General features: G+C 43.7%; 1 protein-coding gene across 13 annotated transcripts in view; it reads left to right on the forward strand.

Annotated features, from left to right (window-relative positions):
- Positions 1 to 461: 461 nt before the first annotated feature.
- myt1b (myelin transcription factor 1b) overlaps positions 462 to 22,412 on the forward strand; it is a 45,987-nt gene continuing 24,036 nt past the window's right edge. For 4 of the 13 annotated variants that reach the window (XM_030424274.1, XM_030424280.1, XM_030424279.1 and 1 more), the window contains exons 1-6: positions 462 to 581; positions 9,761 to 9,867; positions 15,577 to 15,631; positions 18,926 to 18,956; positions 19,969 to 20,031; positions 21,517 to 21,902. In XM_030424274.1, the coding sequence (XP_030280134.1) occupies positions 557 to 581; positions 9,761 to 9,867; positions 15,577 to 15,631; positions 18,926 to 18,956; positions 19,969 to 20,031; positions 21,517 to 21,902 (667 nt within the window). In that variant the 5' untranslated portion in view covers positions 462 to 556. Of the gene's footprint in view, positions 582 to 3,361; positions 3,489 to 3,862; positions 4,201 to 9,760; positions 9,868 to 11,773; positions 11,822 to 15,576; positions 15,632 to 15,899; positions 15,956 to 18,925; positions 18,957 to 19,968; positions 20,032 to 21,516; positions 21,903 to 22,412 lie in introns of those variants that run through there. The other 9 variants (XM_030424283.1, XM_030424275.1, XM_030424276.1 and 6 more) reach the window with 9 other exon arrangements.

Below are 22,412 nucleotides of genomic sequence, written 5' to 3' on the forward strand. Positions count from 1 at the left end.
CTGATGTCTTGCATTAGTGAGTTCATAGTGGACTAGTTTCTCTCTTTGCCACAAGTTTGTTTTCCGTGCAGTTTTTACCGTTCTCACTGTGGTCTGTCCTAGTGTATCAAGCTCAGGTTTGAGATAAATTGGTTCGGATCTAAAAAAAAATAGTGCACAAATGAAGTATTTGTATGAGCTGGGAGACAGAGATGGGTGTTTATAGAGTTCTATCAGATGGCATTGTTGGGGGGGGGGGGGGGGGGGGGGGGGGGTGCTTAGTGTGAGAAGTTGCCGGGTGCAGCAGATGCTCTTTGTTGCTGCTCAGGCTATTGTTATTGAAAGCTGAGACTGGCTGACTGGGATTGGGTCCAGCTCCTGGCAGCAGGAGGACATAAGCTCTTCCCGTTGGCTCTCTGCGACTGTCAGTCAGTCGCTCGTCCCGCCCACCGGCCCTCCCTTCCCCGGCCGCAGAAGTTGATGTAAAGTTTGAGCAACTTTGTCCGGCAGAGGTAAACTTGTCAGCAGCTCTTGGCGGTCGTTGCGGGACCGAAGGAAGAAACAGACGACCGCAATCATGAAGCTGTGTCGCACTTTTCTAGGTTCGTATCTCTCACTTGTTTCCACAGAACAACAGCAACTTCAAAATGAACTTTGTGTTTCGGAATCTGCGGCTCTGTTTGGACCAGCACACTGTGAACGCAGTATGTATGAGTATGAGCGTTTTTGTGATATCCTTCCTCCGCTTTTGATCTGTGCTCGGCTATAATTAGGCTAAGATATATGTTAAAGTTGAATATTACACAGAACTAGTGTAAAGTTGTTGGGAGCAGCAGTCGGTCGCTCTGTTTCTGTTTACAATACAAGTCTTTATAAAGACAGTGTGGCGTCTCTGTGAGGGATTAAAGAGGCTTAGTTGTGTCTGATCACACCAGCTCTAACTTTAAAACCTGTATGGAGGACTTCCAATCCAAGCTGCTCCAGACACTAAAACTTGTGAACTTCTCTCTAGCCGATAACTGCGACTAAACTTCAACCCCCGGGGTAAAAACTGGCCAGACAAAGGACAGTTGGTCCCCTTGGGGACCGTGTGGCCCCGGTACCGTGGGGACAATGCCAAGCTGCGGGCTTATTAAAAACTTTTTTGTTGTGTTAGTCTGTCGGCTTGTTCCATCTGTCGAGGGACTATAGGGGCCTCCCCCAGTCCCAACCTCAGCGCTCAGTCAGCTGCTGCCCCATGTAATATTTATACTGGCTGCCTGCACAATACAGCCACCATACAACTGCTATAGTCTGGACCAGAGACCATTAAATAGCTGCAGGCCTCTGCAGGCCATCTGCAGCTGCACTTACACTTTGTGAGAACAGAGGAAAAGTTTTTCCAGCCATATGTCGTTCAAAAGTATTCAGACACACTAGTTTAATACATTTTTCTTTGATAAGGTAATTGCACGTGATAGTCCAAGGTAGTAGAGCAGATTTGACACACACCATACACACTTTGTAACAATAGAGGGAAAGAGTTTTGGTAACATTTGATTTCAGCCACCATTCACAGAGGGTGAGTACAAACCCTTTATTAAGCAGATTTTTACTGTAAAGTTGCAACGTAAGTTTATAACCAATTATAAATACTTAATAAATGGTTTATAAAGCATGTCACTGTTCAACTAAAGTTGAATTGACTATACTGGTATTATTATGACGTCATTATAAAGTGTTTTCTTGACTCTTCCCAGGTGACTTAACCTGTCTCAACCTTCACAATAAAAGGTCAAAAGCATATAATAACAATAGTAATATAATAATAATTAAAATAATATACTAAGTAAGTGTTCAGATGGTTCAGTCTCATACAGTTTAGTTTTAATTAGTTTAGCTGTGACCATTCAGGCTTATGACAGGGAATTTAGTTTGGTTTCTGTTTATTTATATATGGTCACAAACAACTATAGAAGCTTCAGACGGATAAAGTGAGTTTACTTCTTTTTTTTAAATAAATCTTTCCTCCTGTATCCTTCAAAGTAAAATGCAAACAGATCAAACGACTTGAAATGAACTAGTAATGTTTTTTTGATAAGCGGTGGCTTTAAATGAATACCTGAAATAACATGACTTTCATAAGTCTCGACTAACACCATTAAACTTCGCCTTATGCTGCACCTAATGAGGCAGATATTTAGTGAGAGCAGCGCGCAGACAAAAGCCTTTGTTACCTCCACAATACGCTTATGTAAGGTATTGTGCAAGCCCGAGAGCCTCAGCGGGCCGGAGCTGTCCGCGGTGCTGAACACACACACGCACACACGCACGCGCGCAGTACTTCTGAGCTGTCCGTAGTTCTGAAATCTCGGCACAGACGGACCCGGGCTGTGTGAGTCCATGTTCTGTCTGTCTGTCTGTCGGTTTGCGGCCCTCGGGCCCCGCCGCGGCTCTCTCAGCTCACTTCCGTACCTGACCTGCAGGACCAACTTTCCACACGGGCCCTCTCTTGGATCAGGGCCTGGGTTTTTTCTTTTTTTTTTCTCTCATATTTTCTCTCTTTTGTTTATTCGACTGTCGGTGCTGTTGTTGTGTGCTTCCTCTTTCTGCTCAGCCTGAAATCATACTGATGCGGCGTGCACGGCCGGTGATTGATTTCAGCTCCAATGCATAACAATGGGATTGCACAAAAAGAGCCTGCTGCAAGGAGATAAGAATTTAATAGAATTTCTGAAAGCTGAAGGTTGGGCTTTTTGAATATTCCCTCCGTACGCGGCGTGGAGACAGCAGATAAAGGATGGCATTTGTGGGGACTATTCTCAAATGGCTTGTAATGAATGGTTGTCATTTCCACTAATGGTTTCAAAACAGCAAAGCAAAACCACGGTGTGAGCAACATTTGGGAGTGACTCCAAGTTGCACTATTAAGAGCAGCCGTTTGTTGTTTGGAGCTGCTCTGACAGTTGGCATTATTCTCTCAATGAGCCTACAAACTATCAACAGATCTGTTTCTGGCAGTGATCACTCTCCTTTAAAATAAACTCACACCGTTTCAACCAAACTATTTCTCCGCAGCGTATTATTTTTCAGTGATAATTCAGATTGATATCGCGCTCACATCCCCTCTCCTCCCCAGAGCATCAATACATTTCCGTAAAGCGCCCTCGGAGACTTTCCTTTCTGCCTATATGTCGTTAAAATTCATCTTGCCGTACAGAGCAGTGATCAGATACTGTCAGCGCGCCGTGCATACACTAACTCAGCATACAACTACTACATCGATTCCCAGTCCGACAAAAAAAAAAAAAAAAAAAAAAGGTCCCCTGAATGAATTATTGGACGGTACCACTTCCCAGAATGAGTGTGGGGGGGGTGCGGTGAAGGATTACAGTAGCTATAACCTCCGTGATGCATGTGCGGAACATGAAGAACGTGTCAGCGAGGGAAACGTCCGAAACACGAGCTCACAGCGGCGGCTGCGCGCTGTGGAGCCAGCGGCGCAGAGATGCTTCCTCACGGTGCTCACGGTGCATGATGTCACACATGTTTGGAGAGTGAAAGCAGCGTGGGGAACTTCTTTTCATGTTGGGGGAAATCGTGTGTGCTCTGAATGCAGAGACGATGCAACATTTCGTTTCTAGTTTGAAGGTGTCAGTTCTACAGGCTCAGATGATGTATGTGTTTGAGAGAAAGAAGGGGGGGGGGGGGGGGAGTCAAAGAGAGAGGGAGTGTGTGCGTATTCATCTGCCCATTGAGTTGGTGTGTAGTAAGGGGGACCTCAAGCCCTGCCCATCTGATGCTGGAGGTTTTACTACAGCTTCCGTGATGTCATGGCAAAGGGCGGAGGGAGGAGATGGGGGGCGGGGGGTTTGGGGTGGAGAGGGGATGGAAGGGGGGGGGAGGGGGGGGTACAATGGCTCATGAGGGAAAGGTAAGTCAATATTACGTTTTTTTCTCGCTGACAAAGGCAAATGAAGCCATGTTTTTGCTTACAAACAAGTAACATCTTAACGCCTCGATCCGGAGCCGTGCGCTGCTGCGCTGTGGAGGACAGGCCGCCGGGAAACCTTCGCTCGCTCTTCTTATTTATCACATCTGGACATTTGTGACGGGATAGATGAACGTTTTTAAACCTTTACTCGGGATATCGTTGTAGCAAACTACTTGAAAGCGACCTGCAACTCTCAAAACACGGCAAGGACACAGCGCCAACCCCAGCGGAAATATTGTTGAATACAGGTAATGAACGGTGTTTATGTTTTGATGATAAACTAGATATAGGTTAATAATCATAAAACTGGATATCTACGGCCGTCTTTGCATAACTTTGATCTTAGGCTGGATCATTGGAGTCACTGAAAGCATCGCCGACAGCTTGATTTAGTGGCGATTAGATTCGTTTTTACATTTTCGTATATTATGATTCCTCGAATATGCTTTCAAAGTTACTTACTACAGTTTGACTTGATTGTTCTCTTGAACCTATAGATTTGTGTACTCGATTTATTTGCATTTTCAAAGGTGGTGATAGTACTGTAACGCGTTCCAAATACATAAGATGCTGTTTTTGATGTTGTTCATATTTACACTACGCCTCATAATAATAATAAGTGGGAATAAAGCAACTATGGCGCTTCCTCAGCACCTCAGTGATGCGTGTTTACCCACTTCTCTGTCACTCCGTCTCTGTTGGGTAGTTCATCAGTGCGTTGGACGCACTTGCTCTAAAAATGGACTATAGGCCTATTATATTCCCTGAATGCTCTCTTAGCGAACTGAGTCATACCTGAAGTGTATTCTCCACTCTGTCCTCTAGTTTCACCTTCTATATCTCCAGGAATAAATTAGCCACTCTACTGTACTCACCACAGCGCCGACTATACTACACTGCCGCCACGTTCTGCCTGCTCTTTCTGTCTCTCTGGGTTTGTTACAGCGGGGTGTGATATCTATCTGGAGTTCAGCACCAAATTCTGTTATTAGGATGTTACAGTGGGCGTTGAGCAGGATGAGCGCGTGCGCGTGTGTGTGGATGCACGGACAGATGGATGGATGGAAGGATGGAGTGAGTGTGTGTGTTTGAGAGGGAGGGAGGGGTTGGCCATTTGATCCTCTGCAGCAAAAAAACAGAGATGCTCTCTTCAAATGTCAGCCGTCTTTCGTGCGCAGATGAAAAAAAAAGTGCTTCGAAGCGTCAGCGGCAGCTCGAGCTGCACATTTCGGCGGATTTTGAAGTGCTCATCCTGCCGGATTCATCCCGAGACTGTGCTGCGGTGTGCACTGTGTGTTTTTCTCCCCCCGCTTTGCTTAGATGGCCACGTAATGTGCTGTGTGTGCGCCTCGCGGTCTGTCAAAGCACCTGCGTCCTAAGATGGAGGAAAGCGATGAGGGATGATGATACAGTGTTATGTCACCCGCTCTTTAAGTTGCTCTCCATCCCCGCTGTAGTAGCCTGTGAAACTAGTCCATGTCGCTGGATCACCGAGCAGCGCTGCACTTCTGACAAACTTCAGCTGTTAGTCATGATGTTAAGACATCTTTCAGGGTCGGAAGCAGGAGAAAAGACAGTAGAGAAACAGCCACCTTCAGAAACAGTGAGCCCTTTAAAATGACGAGAGTTTGACTTTTTTGGGGGAAAAAGTCGTTTTGCTTTATGGAACTGTTCTTCTGCAATCATATTTAACTTCCTGAACCTGAAATGTCTCGTTCACTTCCTCCCAAAGCAGTTTTAAAGTTGAATAAATAAATGAGTAATCTGCATTGTGTGGTAACATAGTTTTTCTATGTGCACATCTTCTAAGATATTTGATGCTATGATTATGAAGTTTACAAAAAAACGAAGATGGTCATAATTTTCATGGCTGCAACATCACATCAAAATAATAATACTGTCTTGTTCTATGCAAAAGTCCCCAAAATTCAGTGAAACTTTGTGATTTTTACTAGAACTTAGATCTTAGTTTAGTTTGAAATTTGTACTTGTTTTTTGGGGTCTGAACACACAGAATTGCAGTGATGAGCTGTTATAGGTCCCAGTTGAAGAGGCTAATGGTAGAATATGTTACGATGTTTGACTGCTTTATAAAATGTAAAAAAAAACAAACAAACAACAACAACAAAAGAAAAACAGACCTCTGGTGGGCTTTGTTGCTTCAAAGAGTTTTTTGAAAATATAGTTGTGGTTGTGTTGTTGTGTTTAAGGCTGTTTAATCCATGGAGCTCGTGAGAATTCACAGAAGCAGCATCGTGAAACTGTTAGTCTATTGTTAGGCTTAATGTAGAATGACACTGAGCTCACTCAAGATGGAATGCATCATAGGCTGAAATTATAAAACACTTATTGTTTTTCTTATGTTCACTTTTCCTATGAAATGTAGCCTAGTTTCAGGGGATTACAGAATTAGGTTATTGGTGCCTTATGCTGTCACTGGAGGATAACTGCAGAGTATGGAGCTGTATGTAGCACAGGCCCAGATATGAAGTTGTTTCTGTTTTCTGCAGTCACCATGATAGGAGGAACGTCTCTATGAAGGCTTGAATAGCCCATGGTGAGGACAGCAGGTGCCGGAGGAGGGAGAGCAATAAACATGTTGGAAGAGCAGCTGGGGCCAAATTGCACCCTCGTCATTCAAAGCCTATCAGAAATCTGAGCAATACAAGCAAAGGTCAGGGTCAGCCAGGCTTTCAATGGAGAGGAGACATTTCAAATGAAAGCCTGCAAATAATGAATTTCATGCCCTGCGTTCAAAGAGAAATACATTTAAAAAAGAAAATTAATTAAAAAGTAAGCCAAATATGCGTCAATTCCCAGATGGGCAGAAAAAGCATGACATGCAGAAGTGTTTAGAACGTCACAAACTGCTGCCTGAGGCAGAAAGGTGCACAGATCATAGAGTTAGTGTTGTGTTTTAGAACACGTTGGTGCTGTCTCTCAGATGCTGAGGTCAGGGTGGCCCTCAGGGGAGCTCCTCCAAAAGCTGGTTACCATGGAGCCCTCTCTTCCATACCCCGCCCCTAAACTGCCACCCCAGAACTGCTAAGACCACCCCACAGACACTTTGTCTTGTTCCTGACTAAAGACTGGCCTTTCATAGGTAACTGTGTGCTTTTTATTTGACCTTCAGACTGGGACATGAAAACTGAAATGAGGGTTTTGGCAGTTCATCAGAATGATATTTTTCTATACATTACAAATCCAATGATCACATCTGCCAAGTAATGTGGCTCTTCAGATGTTGTTGTCCTGTGACACAAAGACATCGGTCAACTTTTGATTTCTCTGTCTCTTGTGCCCGGCTCACTCTAATCACACTACGTTGTCTGTAAATCCTGCTTAACAGGACCCGGGGTGTACAGCTGGCCCCGGCCCCGGCCCCGGACACTAATACTGTTACAAGCAGTTCACCCTGGTATTTAATCTAACCATGGATTTGGGCCTCTTTGCTCCATTGTCCCAATACAGTAAGCCTCCTGCCTATAATGGCATTACTCAAGCCTAAACTTTGTTTTATTTTTTTGTATCAATTTGCATACTTTATATGTTGATTTTATTGTTTGAATTTTTCGCATATGCAGATTTTCTAAACTTTGCCTTAGAATTGTGAGCTTATATAAAATCACAGAACTATCACATCAAATAGTTGTATGTTTTTTCATCTGTGAAGGATCCACATGTTCATGTTTTCAACAAAAACAACAGAAGGGAGCATAGAAAGGTCAATTCACCCACCTTTCTTTGATTAATTACCCATTTTTATAGACCTGGGCGATCAGACTGTATAGATGTATTTGTGGTGGTGTGGTGGTCTGTGGCAGGAACAGTGGCTCAGGACTGAACAAAGTGAGCAGGAACGCTGACACATGGCCTGAGGCAGTGTGTCCTAATAGAGGGCTGTTATATATTTGGCATTTAGGAAGGCCTCTCAGCTCCTTGGCTCCCAGACTGACAATACAGGATGGATGCTCACTTCACTTTGCTTTTAAAGAAGGAAAAGGTAAAAAAAAAGAAAAAGTAGAAAGAAATAAGTGTGTTTGCAGGCCTGTGTGTGTGGAGACAGACAGAGCTGAGACAAAGAGACAGAGACAGAGATACAAACTAACAGTATTGCTGTTGTAATCACTTTTTCGCTGAGGGGGGAGTGAAAGTTGATAAACAAGCATTTTGCAGAGTGCTTGCAGGGCGCTGGCGAGGTTTGCACGTAGTGGGCAAAGTAGGGATGGGCGTGGAGGGGGGAGGCTGATGGAGGGAGAGGAGGAGGGGGTGCGGAGTGTAGGGCTGGTCTGCCTTGGGACCCCTCGGATACGAGGATGCAGCCTTTTGTTGTCTCAGTGACTCTGTGCTTTCAGATTGACATTGCTTTTAGTTTGCACTTTGCATGCACTGTGGGTTCACGTACAGGACAGTGTGCGCAGAGAAAATAACTCACTGTATCTTTGAAAGCAACAAGGAGAGAGATGAAAAGGTAGAGATAATAGATGGGAGGAAATGAGGGGGACAGAGGCCAGGGATTTATTTTCAGGTTCAAGTGAAAAGAGGTTTATGTTTTGTAGGCTGTCGGGACTGCTGCAGGTGATCTGAAAGAGCTGTATTAAGTCGCTTTTACATTTGGAACATTCATTCATTGTTTTATGTCAAAATTCAAATGTGTTGAATAATCCCACTGCATTAATCTCGTTTGTGAATCACTACCCCTCCACAATATTGCTGCTTCTGTTTACATTTACAGTTGAGTGGACTGAGAGTGTGCCGAGCCAAACCTTGGTCTGTTTGGGTTTTATTTTCTCTGAGATGTTGTTGAAGACAAACAGATAGGTAGCCATACAGAACAGGAGTCACTAGAAGCTCAAGGGCACTTCCTCTTTCACAACGTTCTGTTGCCAAGACACACAATCCATAGAAAGGTGAAAGCTACAGGGTATACGTGTGTGTATATATATATATATATACATATACATACATACATATATATATATATATATATATATATATATATATATAAATACACAAAAAAGAATCAGATTTCAACGTACCAGCTCGATGGTGCATAAAAAGAGAGACAGGGAAGGAGCCACATCCACCGCTTTCAGAGTCCTGCAGCTGAAGTGTTTTAAAGCTACACTAGTTAAAAAGTTCAGCCTTGGGCATTCACAGAAAAATACTCTGCACTCTCCCTGAACTTGAAACTGTGGGGAAAAATATGACCAGCGTTGGGACAACTCTCTGTTTTGTATTTAACACCTCCGCCATCCTGCTCTGAAAGCAGGAAGAATGGAAGGGGGGGTTTGTGGTAGATTTAGTCCCGTTTCTCATGGACGATCAGGAAGATAAAGTGAAGAGCTATTACCTTGATGAAAAAATAGGGGAGAGAGGGGGAGAAAAAAAGAGGCTTGATTTATGTATGATTCATTATTTACTGACCATTCTTCACCCCCTCTCCCCTAGTGAAGCCCATCCCCCTGTTCGCTTATATATGCACCCTGAAAAGCTCGATAAAAATGCGCAAATTTGATTGATTCCACTATCAGACTGACAGGGACCCCAGCTGTGGCACTTAACCATGCCCATGTGTGCAAGTGTGTGTGTGTAAAGCATACACAGTGTTCCTTTAGTTAAGAAAGGACTGTCAGCAGCATGCTCCAGTACCCCCGCCCCCATCCAAACCGCTGCCCCATCCTGTTGATTTCATATGACAACTCTCTTTTTTCCCTCTCCTTTCTTTTCCCTAAAATATTACACACCCCTCCTCTTCTCCCTTCCCTCGCCCCACCTCCTTGTTTCTTCTCACTTTTCTGGTGCTAGAAAATGAGTTTCGGGGTGAGCTTGTGAACCAGCGGTGGACACGAGGCGAGAGGACCAGCAGCCGCTGTCAGGCCTCTCAGAGACTGCAGAGCCGTCGACCAATCATGGTGAGTGACAAGGCCCTGCAGCCCTTCCCCCTCACCATCCCTCTACACCACCCACCACGCCCCACACCCCTTCTAACCTGATTCTGCTTCCTGGGCATTTCCCCAATCCCTAACTCAATGGGGGAAGTAAAAGGGTGGAGGCAGAGGAGGCAGGGAAGGATGGAGAAACGAGGCAGGCCGTGTGTGTGCGTGCGTGCGTGCGTGCGTGCGTGCGTGCGTGCGTGCATGTGTGTGTGTGTGTCGGGGTAAAAGGTGTTTGATGGCCACGCTGGACAGAAAACATGAATCAAACAGCACATCAAATCTCCCGCTTGGCCCTGCCCATCCTTTGCCTCAGCTTAGTTCAGTTTAGTTTAGCTCAGCATGGCACAGCTCAGCGTTTTCCAGCTACTGAGTTCACTTCATTTTTTTTTTATGTTGAAGCACAATGAAAAAAACTTAAAAGGATGTCCTTGAGCTGTTCATACTTTTTGTCCATAATATTCCTCCTTATCAGCAGAGTAGAAAAATACTCTTGTCTACCAGCTCTCTTCTCTTTTAACCCCTCTCGCCACAGCAAACCACACTCCCCTGCTTCTTTTACTTCAATCGAAAACTTTGTGTTTGTGCCACTCTTTCTCCATTCTGAGAACATCTGTTCATTTTTTCTCTGTGCATCACAACTGCAGATTGTGACACTCAACAAAGAGATGGAGGGACTGAAAGAGAGGGGAGTGGGGATGGTGGGATGTGTGTGTGTGAGTGTGTGTGTGTGTGAGTGGGGGTGGGATGGGGTGGGGGTTGGGGGTCCCCTGGGCCCAGTAAAAGTAGTTTTGCTTCCCCTTGATGGCTCGGGTTCATCTGAAGAGATGACTTTTATTGATTTGGTTTGATTTCTGCGGCTGAGGGAGCCGAGGAGAGGGAGGAGCTGGTTTCGACACTACATCATGTGAAGCAGCCCCCGTCTGTTTGGCCTGGCACTTGTGATACCTGTCACACAACCATCCTATTATCTTCTGTAGTGGACTGAGATGAATGAAACAGGTGAAGGAATAGAGCCTGAAAAGATGTGTAGTTCTAAACACTGAAATCTCATCAGGATGACTCGCACTGTAAACAGCAAACCTCCCAGCATACCTGACAGCACACATATCCACATCAGAGCCATCATGCGGTCACACATGCTCAGTCTTTTGCATATGAAGTGAGAAAACACGCTGTCTCCTCTCTTCACTACTCCACCCTGCCTTGTGTGAATTATTAAAGTGAAACTGTGGAAGGGCTTGCCGTGCGCTGATCCAACATGGAGGCTGCCTAGTGTGGTCCGCCTGTCGAGGGAACTGTGCAGCGCGCCTTTAATTGGCAGATGCTGTCCGCAGGTAATTTTTGGAGATGACAGGCTTTGTGAATGCTCCTCTCCAACTCCACGTCTGCACCCAACCTTAACCCCCTCTTTTCCTCCCCTACTCTTGTAAACCTGAAAATGAATAAAAGAGTCATTTATGTGCACCAGGGGACGAAGGGTGACCTTCTCTCTGAAGTCATTGCCCCCAGCCAGCCATTTACATAGAGCTGTCAGAATGCAGAGCAGAGCCGGGCCCTCCTGCACCGACCGCTGCACACAAAGAAGGACATAATTGATAATGTACAACACAGCCTGTAGAGATGAGCTGCGTCTTCCTCCTCCTTTTCCTCCTCCTCTTTCTTTCTCTTCTTCCTCTGCTGCTGCACCATACCACATGTCACACTAGTTAAACCCCAAGACCCACACACACACATATAAACATGCTTCTGTGTCTGCGTAATAGTTCTTGCATAGGCACACACTCGGACACACTGCCCCCTTCCCCCAATTTTCATTTTTCTTCTTCTCTTTTTTCACCCTCCCTTTCTCTGTTCTGGGGATGACGTTGCTGGTACTGTGTAGGCCTGCACACCGTACACCGTTCAAGGAGTCTAATTAAAAGACAACAAGGTAAAGGACAAATACTGAACATACAATAAAAAGGGCGCTTTGAAAGAGATGATGAAAATCAGCCGAATGCCTGCCTGGTTGCATCTGGATTCACTCGATGTGACTTTGTGTTCATACAAATTTAATGAGTTGGAATTGAGAAAAAGGACAGGAAAAGAGGAGAACTCAGATGTGCTTACCTATTTAAATGTGCGTAACTATGGTTACGCAAACATGAAAGCAATAGGGTCCCTTTTCAGGCCAGGGTTTCATTCATCTGATGACTGTCAATGTAAGGAGGAGGCAAAGGAAGGAAGATGAAAATGTACAGGAGTAACAGAATAGTATATCATCTTTCCATGTGTACGCGTGCGCACACACACACACACACACACACACTCATTCCCTTTCTAGTCACAATCATTCATACAGTGGTTCGCCAGCATGATTTGTACATATGCGGTTGCACCTGTTAGTATTTGATTCAACAATATTTATTGTTATTATTATTATTATTATTGTTATTATTGTTGTTGTTGTTGTTGTTGTCAGTTATTATTATTATTATTATTATTATTATTATTATTATTTTTTTTATTTTACAGCACTTATCAAAACCAGTGTTACAAAGTGCTTCATAAGAATAACAAAAACACGACCATACAAAAGAAGCATAAATGTATGAATAAACAGGCAGGAATAAAGAATGAAAGGGAAATAAAACTTCTAACAATGGATACTAAAACCATAAAACACCATGGATAGAATTTCAAAAACAATGCGCAAATTAAAATAGAGCAGTGTATCGCACGTGCATTGTCAAAAATAAAGTACAGTGTAACTGAAAAAAGAAAGAAATATACAAACACATTTAAACACAACATTTGAAGAGGGCCTTTAGATACAAATAAGCCTTAAAAAGTGGTTAGAAGTAGATACTGATGTAGCCAACCGTAGTTCCTCATGCAGCTCGTTCCACAGCCAAGCAGGCCTAACAGCAAATGCTTCAGTCACCACTCTTCATCACATTTACAGGTCATTTTCCAATTCATGAAGCAATCAGCATTGTATCTACAGTTTTCTATAGCTGTGGTTTGTCTTTTACAGTAGGAGGGAAGCAGATGAAAAGACATACATTTTGAGTCAAGAAAATAAAATTGATTAATTAGAAACCAACTGTCTGTTGCATTGTAAAAATACACTGCTACAATAAAATTGTAAAAATAAAGGTGCAATACGGAAGAATTTGTGTTTAAAATGTGAACCAGCTAGCCCTGGCCAGCACTTTCTAATAATGCCACTCTGCACTTCAAGTCAGGAGCATAGCTGTATGGCTAACTGAGCTTACTAGCTAACGGCAGCTCCAGATAGCAGCAGTTTACGATGTTGCCCCCTATTTGTTTGGAATATGAATTCAATAGGTGGCCAGCTCTCACACAGAGCACATTAACCTTACCTTGTACCTTGTAAACAATGAACTAAAGACACACAGGCAACATTTATTCAAGTCAGTGATTCCAGCCGTAGTGTTGGGGAGAGTGTTCCCACTTCCCTGGCCATGCACCACCATTCATTTCATCTATTTCTGCACTACTTTGTGCATACTGTTTCAGCTTGTGTGTTAGCTTGCCAACCAGCTGTCTCAATATCTGGATTATTATTGTAAATTTGACTTACTACTATTATAATATTATTATTATTATTATTGTCAATAAGGAGAATTACTCCACAATCTTTCCACATACATCCAGACAACTGCAGAAGTACCTGCTGGGGTACTTTGTTACTTGTTATGCAGAAGAACCGTCATTTGGAATGTTCTGTTATTCAATATATACAATTATTATCATTATCATTTGGTTATTATTATACTTAACGATGAGGATTAGGGCCACATATGACAAATGTATATGAATCCTGTGAAAAAATGTGACACTTTCACTTCATGTGGAGGATAAGTTGTAAGAGTATGGGTAAAATAAAATCGCTTAAGTTAAGTGGAAGCACCTCAGAATGTTATTTAATTACAGTAGTTATATTCCACCACTGCACCTTTCAAACATTCATACAAAGAAGTGTAAACAGTTGAGTGTAAGGAAGTGGACTTTGAACTATACACAGGCAGGCGTACAAAGGGGAGCACACACACATTGACAGAAAACTCTTCACTGCACACTCGTATGCTCCTCTTCCCACACAGCGCTGTGAGTTGAGCGCAGGAGTCAACTGCTCCCTTCAGGCAGGGCACAATGCTGCTGCTTGTGGTTCTACTCCTACATTAACAGCCTGATCAAAAGAGTTGAGGCGGGAGTGTAGAGAGGAGAGAGGAGCAGGCCAATGGGGTGGACACTCACACAGGAAGGGAGGGGCTTGTGCCTGCACCTGTACCTCCGGCCAAACACTAGAGGCTAAGGAATGAAGTGCACCCTCCTCAGAGAAAAAAAGCCTTTACAACAACAACAACAGTGTGCTTCATCTTCCTCTCATCCCTCGTACCCTCCGTCTTTTCAGAAGAAGTCTATTAGCAGGAAAGGGGTATTGCCAAAGAGAGAGGGGGGAAGAAGGCGAGAGAGAGAGGAATAAAAAAAAAGAGAAGAGAAACAGGGTCCCTGTGTTTGAATCCCACTGTGGCGCTGCCAACTCGACTATAGAGAAGCCACAAAGCAGCTAAGTGCCTGGGCAAGGAGAAGGGAGGGGTGCAGGCAAATGGGGGGATAAAGCGGGTGCTTGGGAGGGAGGTGGGGAGTGTACAGGAGGGAAGAAGAGTGAGACAAAAAAAGAGAAAGAGGAGGGATCTGCGATAAAAAACCCCAAAGTCCAGTAATCAAAGCTAATGGCTCCATTGTGTCTAAAAAGCATCTGATAGCGTTAGAGTGCAGTGAGAGCGGCGCGGAGCGAGCAGAGGTGCTGCTGAGGGGGTGTGGCCCACGGTCACTGTGTGTGTGTGTGTGTGAGTGTGTGTGTGTGTGTGTGTGTCTGTGTGTGTGTGTGTGTGTGTGTGTGTGTGTGTGTTAGAGGCAGCAGGGTTAACACCTGCTCCTTTGTGGCTTAAAAGCCGAGCCAGGAGTAAGCAGCAGGCAAAACACACACACAGGCGCACACGCACACGCGCGCACACACACACACACACACGCATATGCACAATTCTCTTCTTAAAAGGACTATTACTGAGGCTTTTTAGCAGCCTGTATGTTTTTGCTTTATTATTATATTCAGCATAGTAATGATTGTCAGTCCTTCTGCTTACAGGGCCGTGGCCTGTTGCCTCTGCACAGTGTACAATCATGTGTACCACTCAGGTGCAGGAAATTACAGGGAGAGTGATGTGTGGGGTGAGGATTTGAAAATAAGGGTTAAACAACAGGGTTTGTTCCATACTGTGTGTTCTTTATTTATGTATCTCTTCATACTAACTGAGCAGGACAGTAGCCTGGTGAGAGATGGGTGAGGAGGGATGTGGGGATGAGGGAGGGCTGTTTTGTGAGAATTACAGATATGATCATCTCTTTGTGTCAGTGTTACCTTTGGTGTGTTTCAATGGGAACATTGTGAGTGAGGGTTATTACAGAGGCTCGTTTGAAGCAGGGGAAGGACAATTAACGGTGGATGTGTGGTGGAATATAGCGAGAGCATTGAGAAAAATTAAACGCTGATGGTGTCTCTTCCCTCTCCCCTTCTCTTCTTCTCTTCATCTTTCTCGTTTATTTTTTTTCAACTCACCTCTGACGCTCTCCTCCTCCTCTTCCTCTCCTCTTTTCCTCCTCTCTCCATCCCAGATGAATGTGGAGACTGATGACAAGCGAACTCGCACTCGGTCCAAGGGAATCAGAGGTGAGTGTCACTTCTCTCCATCATGCCAGACACACACACACACACACACACACACACACACACACACACACACACACACACAAACTAAATATATTGCCTGATTGTTATTCCATGAATTATTCCGTGAGAAATTAATAAAAGTTTTACAGTCCTGCCGTTAAAAGAAGCAAACAAACAAACAAACATACAAACAGACATGAAAACACAACCTCCTTGGCAGAGCTAATTTTGCAGTATGGCACAATGAATTATTATGTTTTGATCATAGACACTGTAGACTAGTGGTCCTCAACCTTCGAATCGTGACCTCCCCAGCAAAAACAGGTTGGTGATCACAACCCCACGACTCCCACGCACTTTAAACTGACAACATTCTGAAAATTCCCAAAACAATTAAGAGAAGGTGTGTTTTGTGTGTGTGTGTCCAGTCAGATAAGGGGCCTTGTACAGGAAATGTAATGTAAAAAAAAAAACTAATCCCCAGTCTAAAACTGTGTTCCTTTATTTTATTTCCACAACCACCTGGCAACCCCTGAAAACGATCTTGTGAGCCTCAGGTTGAGAAAGCCATGCTCTCCACCCACTTTATTTCAGCCTAAACCTGTTATACACACAAACTCCATTTATAAAGATAAATCATGTGGGATGGATTTAATGAGCTACACTGACTTTGTATAAGTACTAGAGATGCACAGATCGATCGCAATCGGCCGATAATGCCCCTATCGATTTTCAAAATAGATCAAAGCAGGCCGATCAGATGACGTTTCAATATAGCATGCACTGACTGCATGCAGGGTGGGAAATTCACGGCGGCAACGGCAGCCGTGCCCCGCACTTTGGCCTTGATGCCCCGTGAAAAAAAACTCATCGTACGGCCACAGTGTCCTCTGTGCCCCTGGCCCGGTCAGCGTAGCGGGCTTGCCTTGAATTACAGCCACCTGAGTGCACAGTAGTCACTCACAGTAACTTCAGTGAGTCCGCGGTTCGCGCAGGTGGAGTCTCATCATCACGATGATCTCACGTGAAAGCCTCTCAAACAGCAGCAGCGTCTCAAAACACAAGAACGAAACTTACAGCACAGCGAGCGAGCGCAGCCGGTTTTGACATGATACGTAACTGACTTATGTGGTAGGATTTAGTCCGGTAAAGTTGGAAATATATTCACAGATTCGAACTTCCCGGATCAATAACGTATAAGTGAAACCTTGTTAAAACACAAACGACGGCTCTTTCCTACCGTAGTGAGGAAGACAACGAGCTACAACCGTATGTTAATCAAAACGAGCGTCTGGACATTAACTCTGGTCTGTATGGTCAGCCAGCTGTGAGACGAGGGCGCAGGGACCGTCTACAAAGTGCAACACTGAAAAGAGAAACTACAAAAAATATTCAATAACTTCACTATTATTCAGAGTGTAGTGTCACCAAAATCACTCCACACATCAGTGGTCTCCTGCTGGTTATTCTACATTTTTTTGTTTGGAAAAAATGTGCTTTGCCATAATTTTGGGGAATTTCTATTGGGAGAAATATTCAATAACACTAATATTCAGTGAGGTGTCACAAAACCCACCTCACCCTAACCCTACTTAACAAAAACTACTTTCTAATGTAACTTTAACTTGATTTTGGTATTAAAAAAATAATACATAATCTATGTGAAGTGCAGGCCAAATGGACTTGCCCCTAAAATGAGGAAATTCCCACCCTGACTGCATTCATTCCCACTAGTAAGCTACAGTTACTCTATGTAAGCTGAGTCCAAGTTGTCTCTAAGAGCCACTAGAGTGTGAAATATTGCACATTGCCTCAGCCTGCAATAAAACGGTGGTCAATTCATGATACTTTCTCATCTCCTAATTTTTATACTTAATAATACAATGTCAATGTTGTGTAAGAAGAATCATTAATTAAATATATGAAAGTTACACAAGACAACAATATAGAAGAATTTATGGATTTGACGCTGTGATCGGTGATCGGCAATATCGGGATCGGCAGATACTGCTTTCAGTGATCGGCCCTAAAAATTCTGATCGGTACATCTCTAATAAGAACCAGTAACATTTTTACTGCTTTCATTTAGACTCTGTTTAGACTGTTTCTTTTTTGGAAGGCTGTGTTCCAGTAACTTTCAGCCTTGCTTATGTAATTAATTCAGGCAAATGTGTTAATCAAACGTCATGGTATTCTGTTTATTTTGTGGGCCGCTAAACCGTACACAAAAGTGGCAGTAAAAAAATAAAATCAATTTAACAGAGAAAATAATTGTGTGTGTGTGTGTGTGTGTTGGTGTGTTTGATGTTTAGAAGCGAGACAGCAGAGCAACAGTTCACAGAGCAGAGGAAGGCGTCCAGTCATTCCAACTGCATGATGAAAGACTGAGAAACTGAGATGCTGCACACACACACAAAAGTGTGTGTCTTAGAGTGTGTTATTGTGTCAATTTTCTTGCTCTTAGTGTATCTTGATACCCTGGGTCTCTCTGACATGTGATTAATACGTATGATATGGAAGCCCAAACTGAATTCTCCAGGATCATATTGTTTTCTCGTTCGCTCCAAATGAAAATCGGATATTTCTCGAAACTCATTCTATCACTCAACTCCAATCGATGCCTATAGCCAGCCAGTGTCTGTGTGTGTGTGTATAGGTGTGTGTGTGTTGTTTGTGAGCAAAGCTTGATTTATGTTTTCAAGGCAATTACTATAAGTTGTCCCAGATTGAATGGCTGTTTTCTACTGATGAATGCAGTTTTCCTTTTAATTTCATTTTGCCAATTATGATAACTAAAGTGCAACAATTAATCATGTCTTATTGCTGAAGTCTGCATATAATTGTCACTTTTTCTGAACAGCACAATGCAATTTAGCTGATTTAGGTTTATTACTCTGTGTGTACGCTTTTGTGTTTGCCTTTGTCTGTGTGTGGTGTGTGTGTGTGTGTGTGTGTGTGTGTGTGTGTGTGTGTTTTGTACAGGCCAGTACTTACACTTCTGTTTGTTTTGTGTTGGCTTTGTGAACATGTGTTTGTGGGTATGTTTGCATGAGAAGTGTCTGTGTGTGTGTGTGTGTGTGTGTGTGTGTGTGTGTGTGTGTGTCTAGGTGTTGTTTCACCTGATCTTGCAGTGTGTAAGCCTCTACGAGGAAGCCTCCTGGGATTCATATGCATTTGTGATTTATTGATCTGAGTTTCTTTGAGCAGAGCTGGTTTCTGATCAGTCGTTCACCTTTGTTCTCCCTCCCTGTATCTTTCTTCTCCTCCCCCCTCCTCTCTTTCCCTTCCTCTCAGTTCCCATTGAGCTTGTAGGACAAGAGCTGAGGTAAGGAAACACCTTCATCTTTGTGCAAACCCCTTTCATAAAGTTATTTCACACTCACAGCAAAGCCCCCCCCCCCCCATCCACAGCACCGCAGGCTCACTATCAGGGTTTTTTTTAGTTGATGTTGTAAATTATTATTTTAAAATTTCTTATCATCAGCTCATCTCTGCTCGTGGTCAATGCCTCCAACAGGCTGCTATTGATTTCTGCCAGCCTTTTTCTATTTCCTGCTGTGAGCACGGAGAGGATAGTGACGAGTGATCTGGTTTTCCTCTGCCCTGCCTTCCAAGTTCTCCTCCCTCCTTTCCCACTCAGTTGGTGACTTTCAGCACCTCACCGGTCATGAAGCCTATTGTCTGCCTTCCTCTCCCTCCTTCTAAATTATTTTTTCATCCTCTCTAATTTTCTCACACTTCACCTGCAAGCATCGATCTGTGCTCAGATCTCCAAAGTAACCGTTTGCTTTCTGGATTGGGACAAATGAAATGGTAGAGAGATCAGAGAGCAACTCATTTAAAATGCAAATGCAGTATTTTCTAATAAGTGAAATTAATAATAAGGATAATTGGAGTAATAAAGGGCAATTGCTGGGGGAAGTTAATGAGAATTGAAATGAGCCGTCCTGAGGGGTCATAGCAACCTGAATCACAGGAGAGAGAGAGCTCCTGATGATGAGTGGTGAGGATGGCAGAGCAGGGGAAATTACAGCAGGTCTCTGCCGATCTTATCGCTCGTACTCACAGGATATAGGCCAGGGTTGATGTACGACATACAATATTATGTTCTCTCCAGCTTGATGCCACCTGCATTCATGCATTATGTGTCTGGTGCTGGATGAAAGGGGGGGGGGGGGTGCATGTGCATTTGTGTGACATGTGTGCTCAGTTTGCAAGTCTTTGCTTCGTTTATCTTAATTTTCTCTGTTTATTGCCTGTGGTTATCATTGCTCCTGCATAGGACTAAAATACAGTGTGTCTTAAGCATAACTCTAACCTCCATCCATCCCATCCAGCTGCCCCACCCCTGGATGCAATGGCTCCGGCCATATCAGTGGGAGATACTCAAGACACAGAAGGTAGGGCAGATTAAAAACCCACCCTCTGTCTGTCTGTCCTCCTCGTCCTCCCTGCCACACAAGCATCCGTTTTGTGGAGGAAACCATGTTTCACCTTTTTAAAGGTGTAAAGAAATAGTTTGATATTAAGGGATTGACTACACTTACCCTAAGCATACAGCAGTGTCATAGTCATTAAAATTTTTTAAATAGAATAACAGCATGCACTGCACCCTTCATCATACATTCAGTTAATCCTTACAAATAAGGTCTTATTTAAATGTTGCAGTGAAAACTCCAGTCCTCCTGTCTCAAGCTTTCACACTACATTTAAAAAGGCACTATAATGTATGGGTGGAAATAAGGTGTGGTGGTGAAACCAATACTATCAACAAGGTATGTGTGAACATTCAGAGGTCTGCCAGATCGCTCTGAATGTCTTAATGTTTCTTGGTGCACCTGCAGGGAAGAGGAAACACATTAGAACTGTTGTGGATGGAAAACAAAGTAGAGGCTCTCTCAGTTGTGTCCTCCCAAACCGACACACAACCTTGCACTGATCGCAGCAAAGCCTGATTTGGTCTGAATGATCGCTTAATGAATTTCCTCAGTTTCTAGAGCAAAACACAAGAACTCAAATACACAAGACATAAGCTCGTAATTACAACTATTAGGGGTAAAGAAGAGACTCGTACTTTACTGATATCTTCTTTTGTTATTGAATCAAATTAAATTTCCGATGATCATGATATGAACATGTTTCAAGGGTACTGGATGACCCCTAAGATTGAAAATAAGGACATTAATTATGTATTTTTTAGTAATCAAATCAAAGTGAGAAAGCTGCTAACTCCCAGAGCTTGTAAATCTAAACCTAAATATGAAACATTGCGGTGGACAGCAGTGAAATGTGGTTTCTTGGGGTTTGATTCGAGCTTCATTCTCCCTCCCTCCTCATCTGTACCGCTCGTCTTCAGAGACCTTGTGAGACTCGGGGCAGCTCACTCACTTGTGACTCCCCTTTATTGAGGGGCAGATATTAGCTATCTGTTTACATGTGTATTCATTCAGCAGGCAATTTCAGATGCACTTTGTTTATAGATCGTCCCTCAATCTCCCTCGGCGTCTCCCAGGTGAGAGTAAGAGGGAGTTTATTGGATTTCACCCTCTGCTGCCTCGCCCGCCCGCCTCTCCATACAAGTTGTTCATTAAACGTTCCAGTCAATTGGCTGAGATTGGTTGTGATGTCTGAGTGAGCCAGCATGGCGCCCCCCCCAGGCCACATTTGTTGACTCATAGTATACGCAGAAAGAACCACTCCATCCTTCTTCATATCAAAACACCCCGCACCCGCTATTATGCTGCTTACAGTCACCCATGGACATGATGAGGTTTTATATTTTGCTTTAGAATGTATTTGTGACTACAACCCCAGTTGATATTAATGATCCTTTTCTCTCTTTCTTCTTTTTGTTTACCTGTATGTCTTTCTTAACACACCATTAGCATTCTGGGTTGCCCCATAGCCAGAAAGCGCCGTCTAGAGGAAGCGGAGGCCGAGCAGGAGCAGGAGCAGGAGCAGGAGCAGGATACAGAGCAGCCTGCCTCCAAGAGGAAGGCCCACCCCCTGAAACTGGCCCTGGACGAGGGCTTCAGTGCAGAAAGTGATGCCAGCAGCGAGGCTGAAGGTGAGGAAGACAAGGATGAGAAGGAGGCAGGACAGAGCAAGGAGGTGGATGAGGAGAGGGAGGCGGCCGGAGAGGAGATGACTGAAGACCTGACGAAGGGTGGCCATACATATGGGCAGGAGGACGAGACACAGGAGAAAGTGGAAGAAGAGAGGGAGGAAGAGGCATATCAAAAGGAGGAGAACACATTTGCAGCTAATGAAGGTATGCTGGACAAAACAGCTGATACTAACCACAGTCAACTTCGGCACTGCTAAACTCGAGAGCTTTTCATGTTTTATGACCTCCAATTTCTCTGTTATCACATACACATCAGTCATATAGACGTATGATACATTATTCATCAAACCAGCTCAACCCCCCCATTCTCACCCGACCCAATCCAAATACTGCAAATAGAAATGGCTTTCTTGTGGATCTTTTGCCAAGAAGACAATACAATTCTGTAATAGAAACAGATAGATAGATAGATAAAACAGTTACAGTTATCGAAATACAAGCATATCTCTGGCCAAGTCATTAGAATTAGGTGCTTCCACCTCATCTTTACACTGATACCTCTATAGAAAAAATAAACATGACTCACTTGAAGAGATTCTGTCCTGTCCTGCATACTGTATGAAATTCTGTCATACGGAGCAACTTTCCCTAATTTGAGTCACCCAAACTACAGAGCAACATGTGTAATGGATTAGCCACCTGCAGCAATTTTTA

The sequence above is a fragment of the Sparus aurata genome, chromosome 7 (assembly GCF_900880675.1).
Source record: "Sparus aurata chromosome 7, fSpaAur1.1, whole genome shotgun sequence".
Taxonomy (NCBI): domain Eukaryota; kingdom Metazoa; phylum Chordata; class Actinopteri; order Spariformes; family Sparidae; genus Sparus; species Sparus aurata.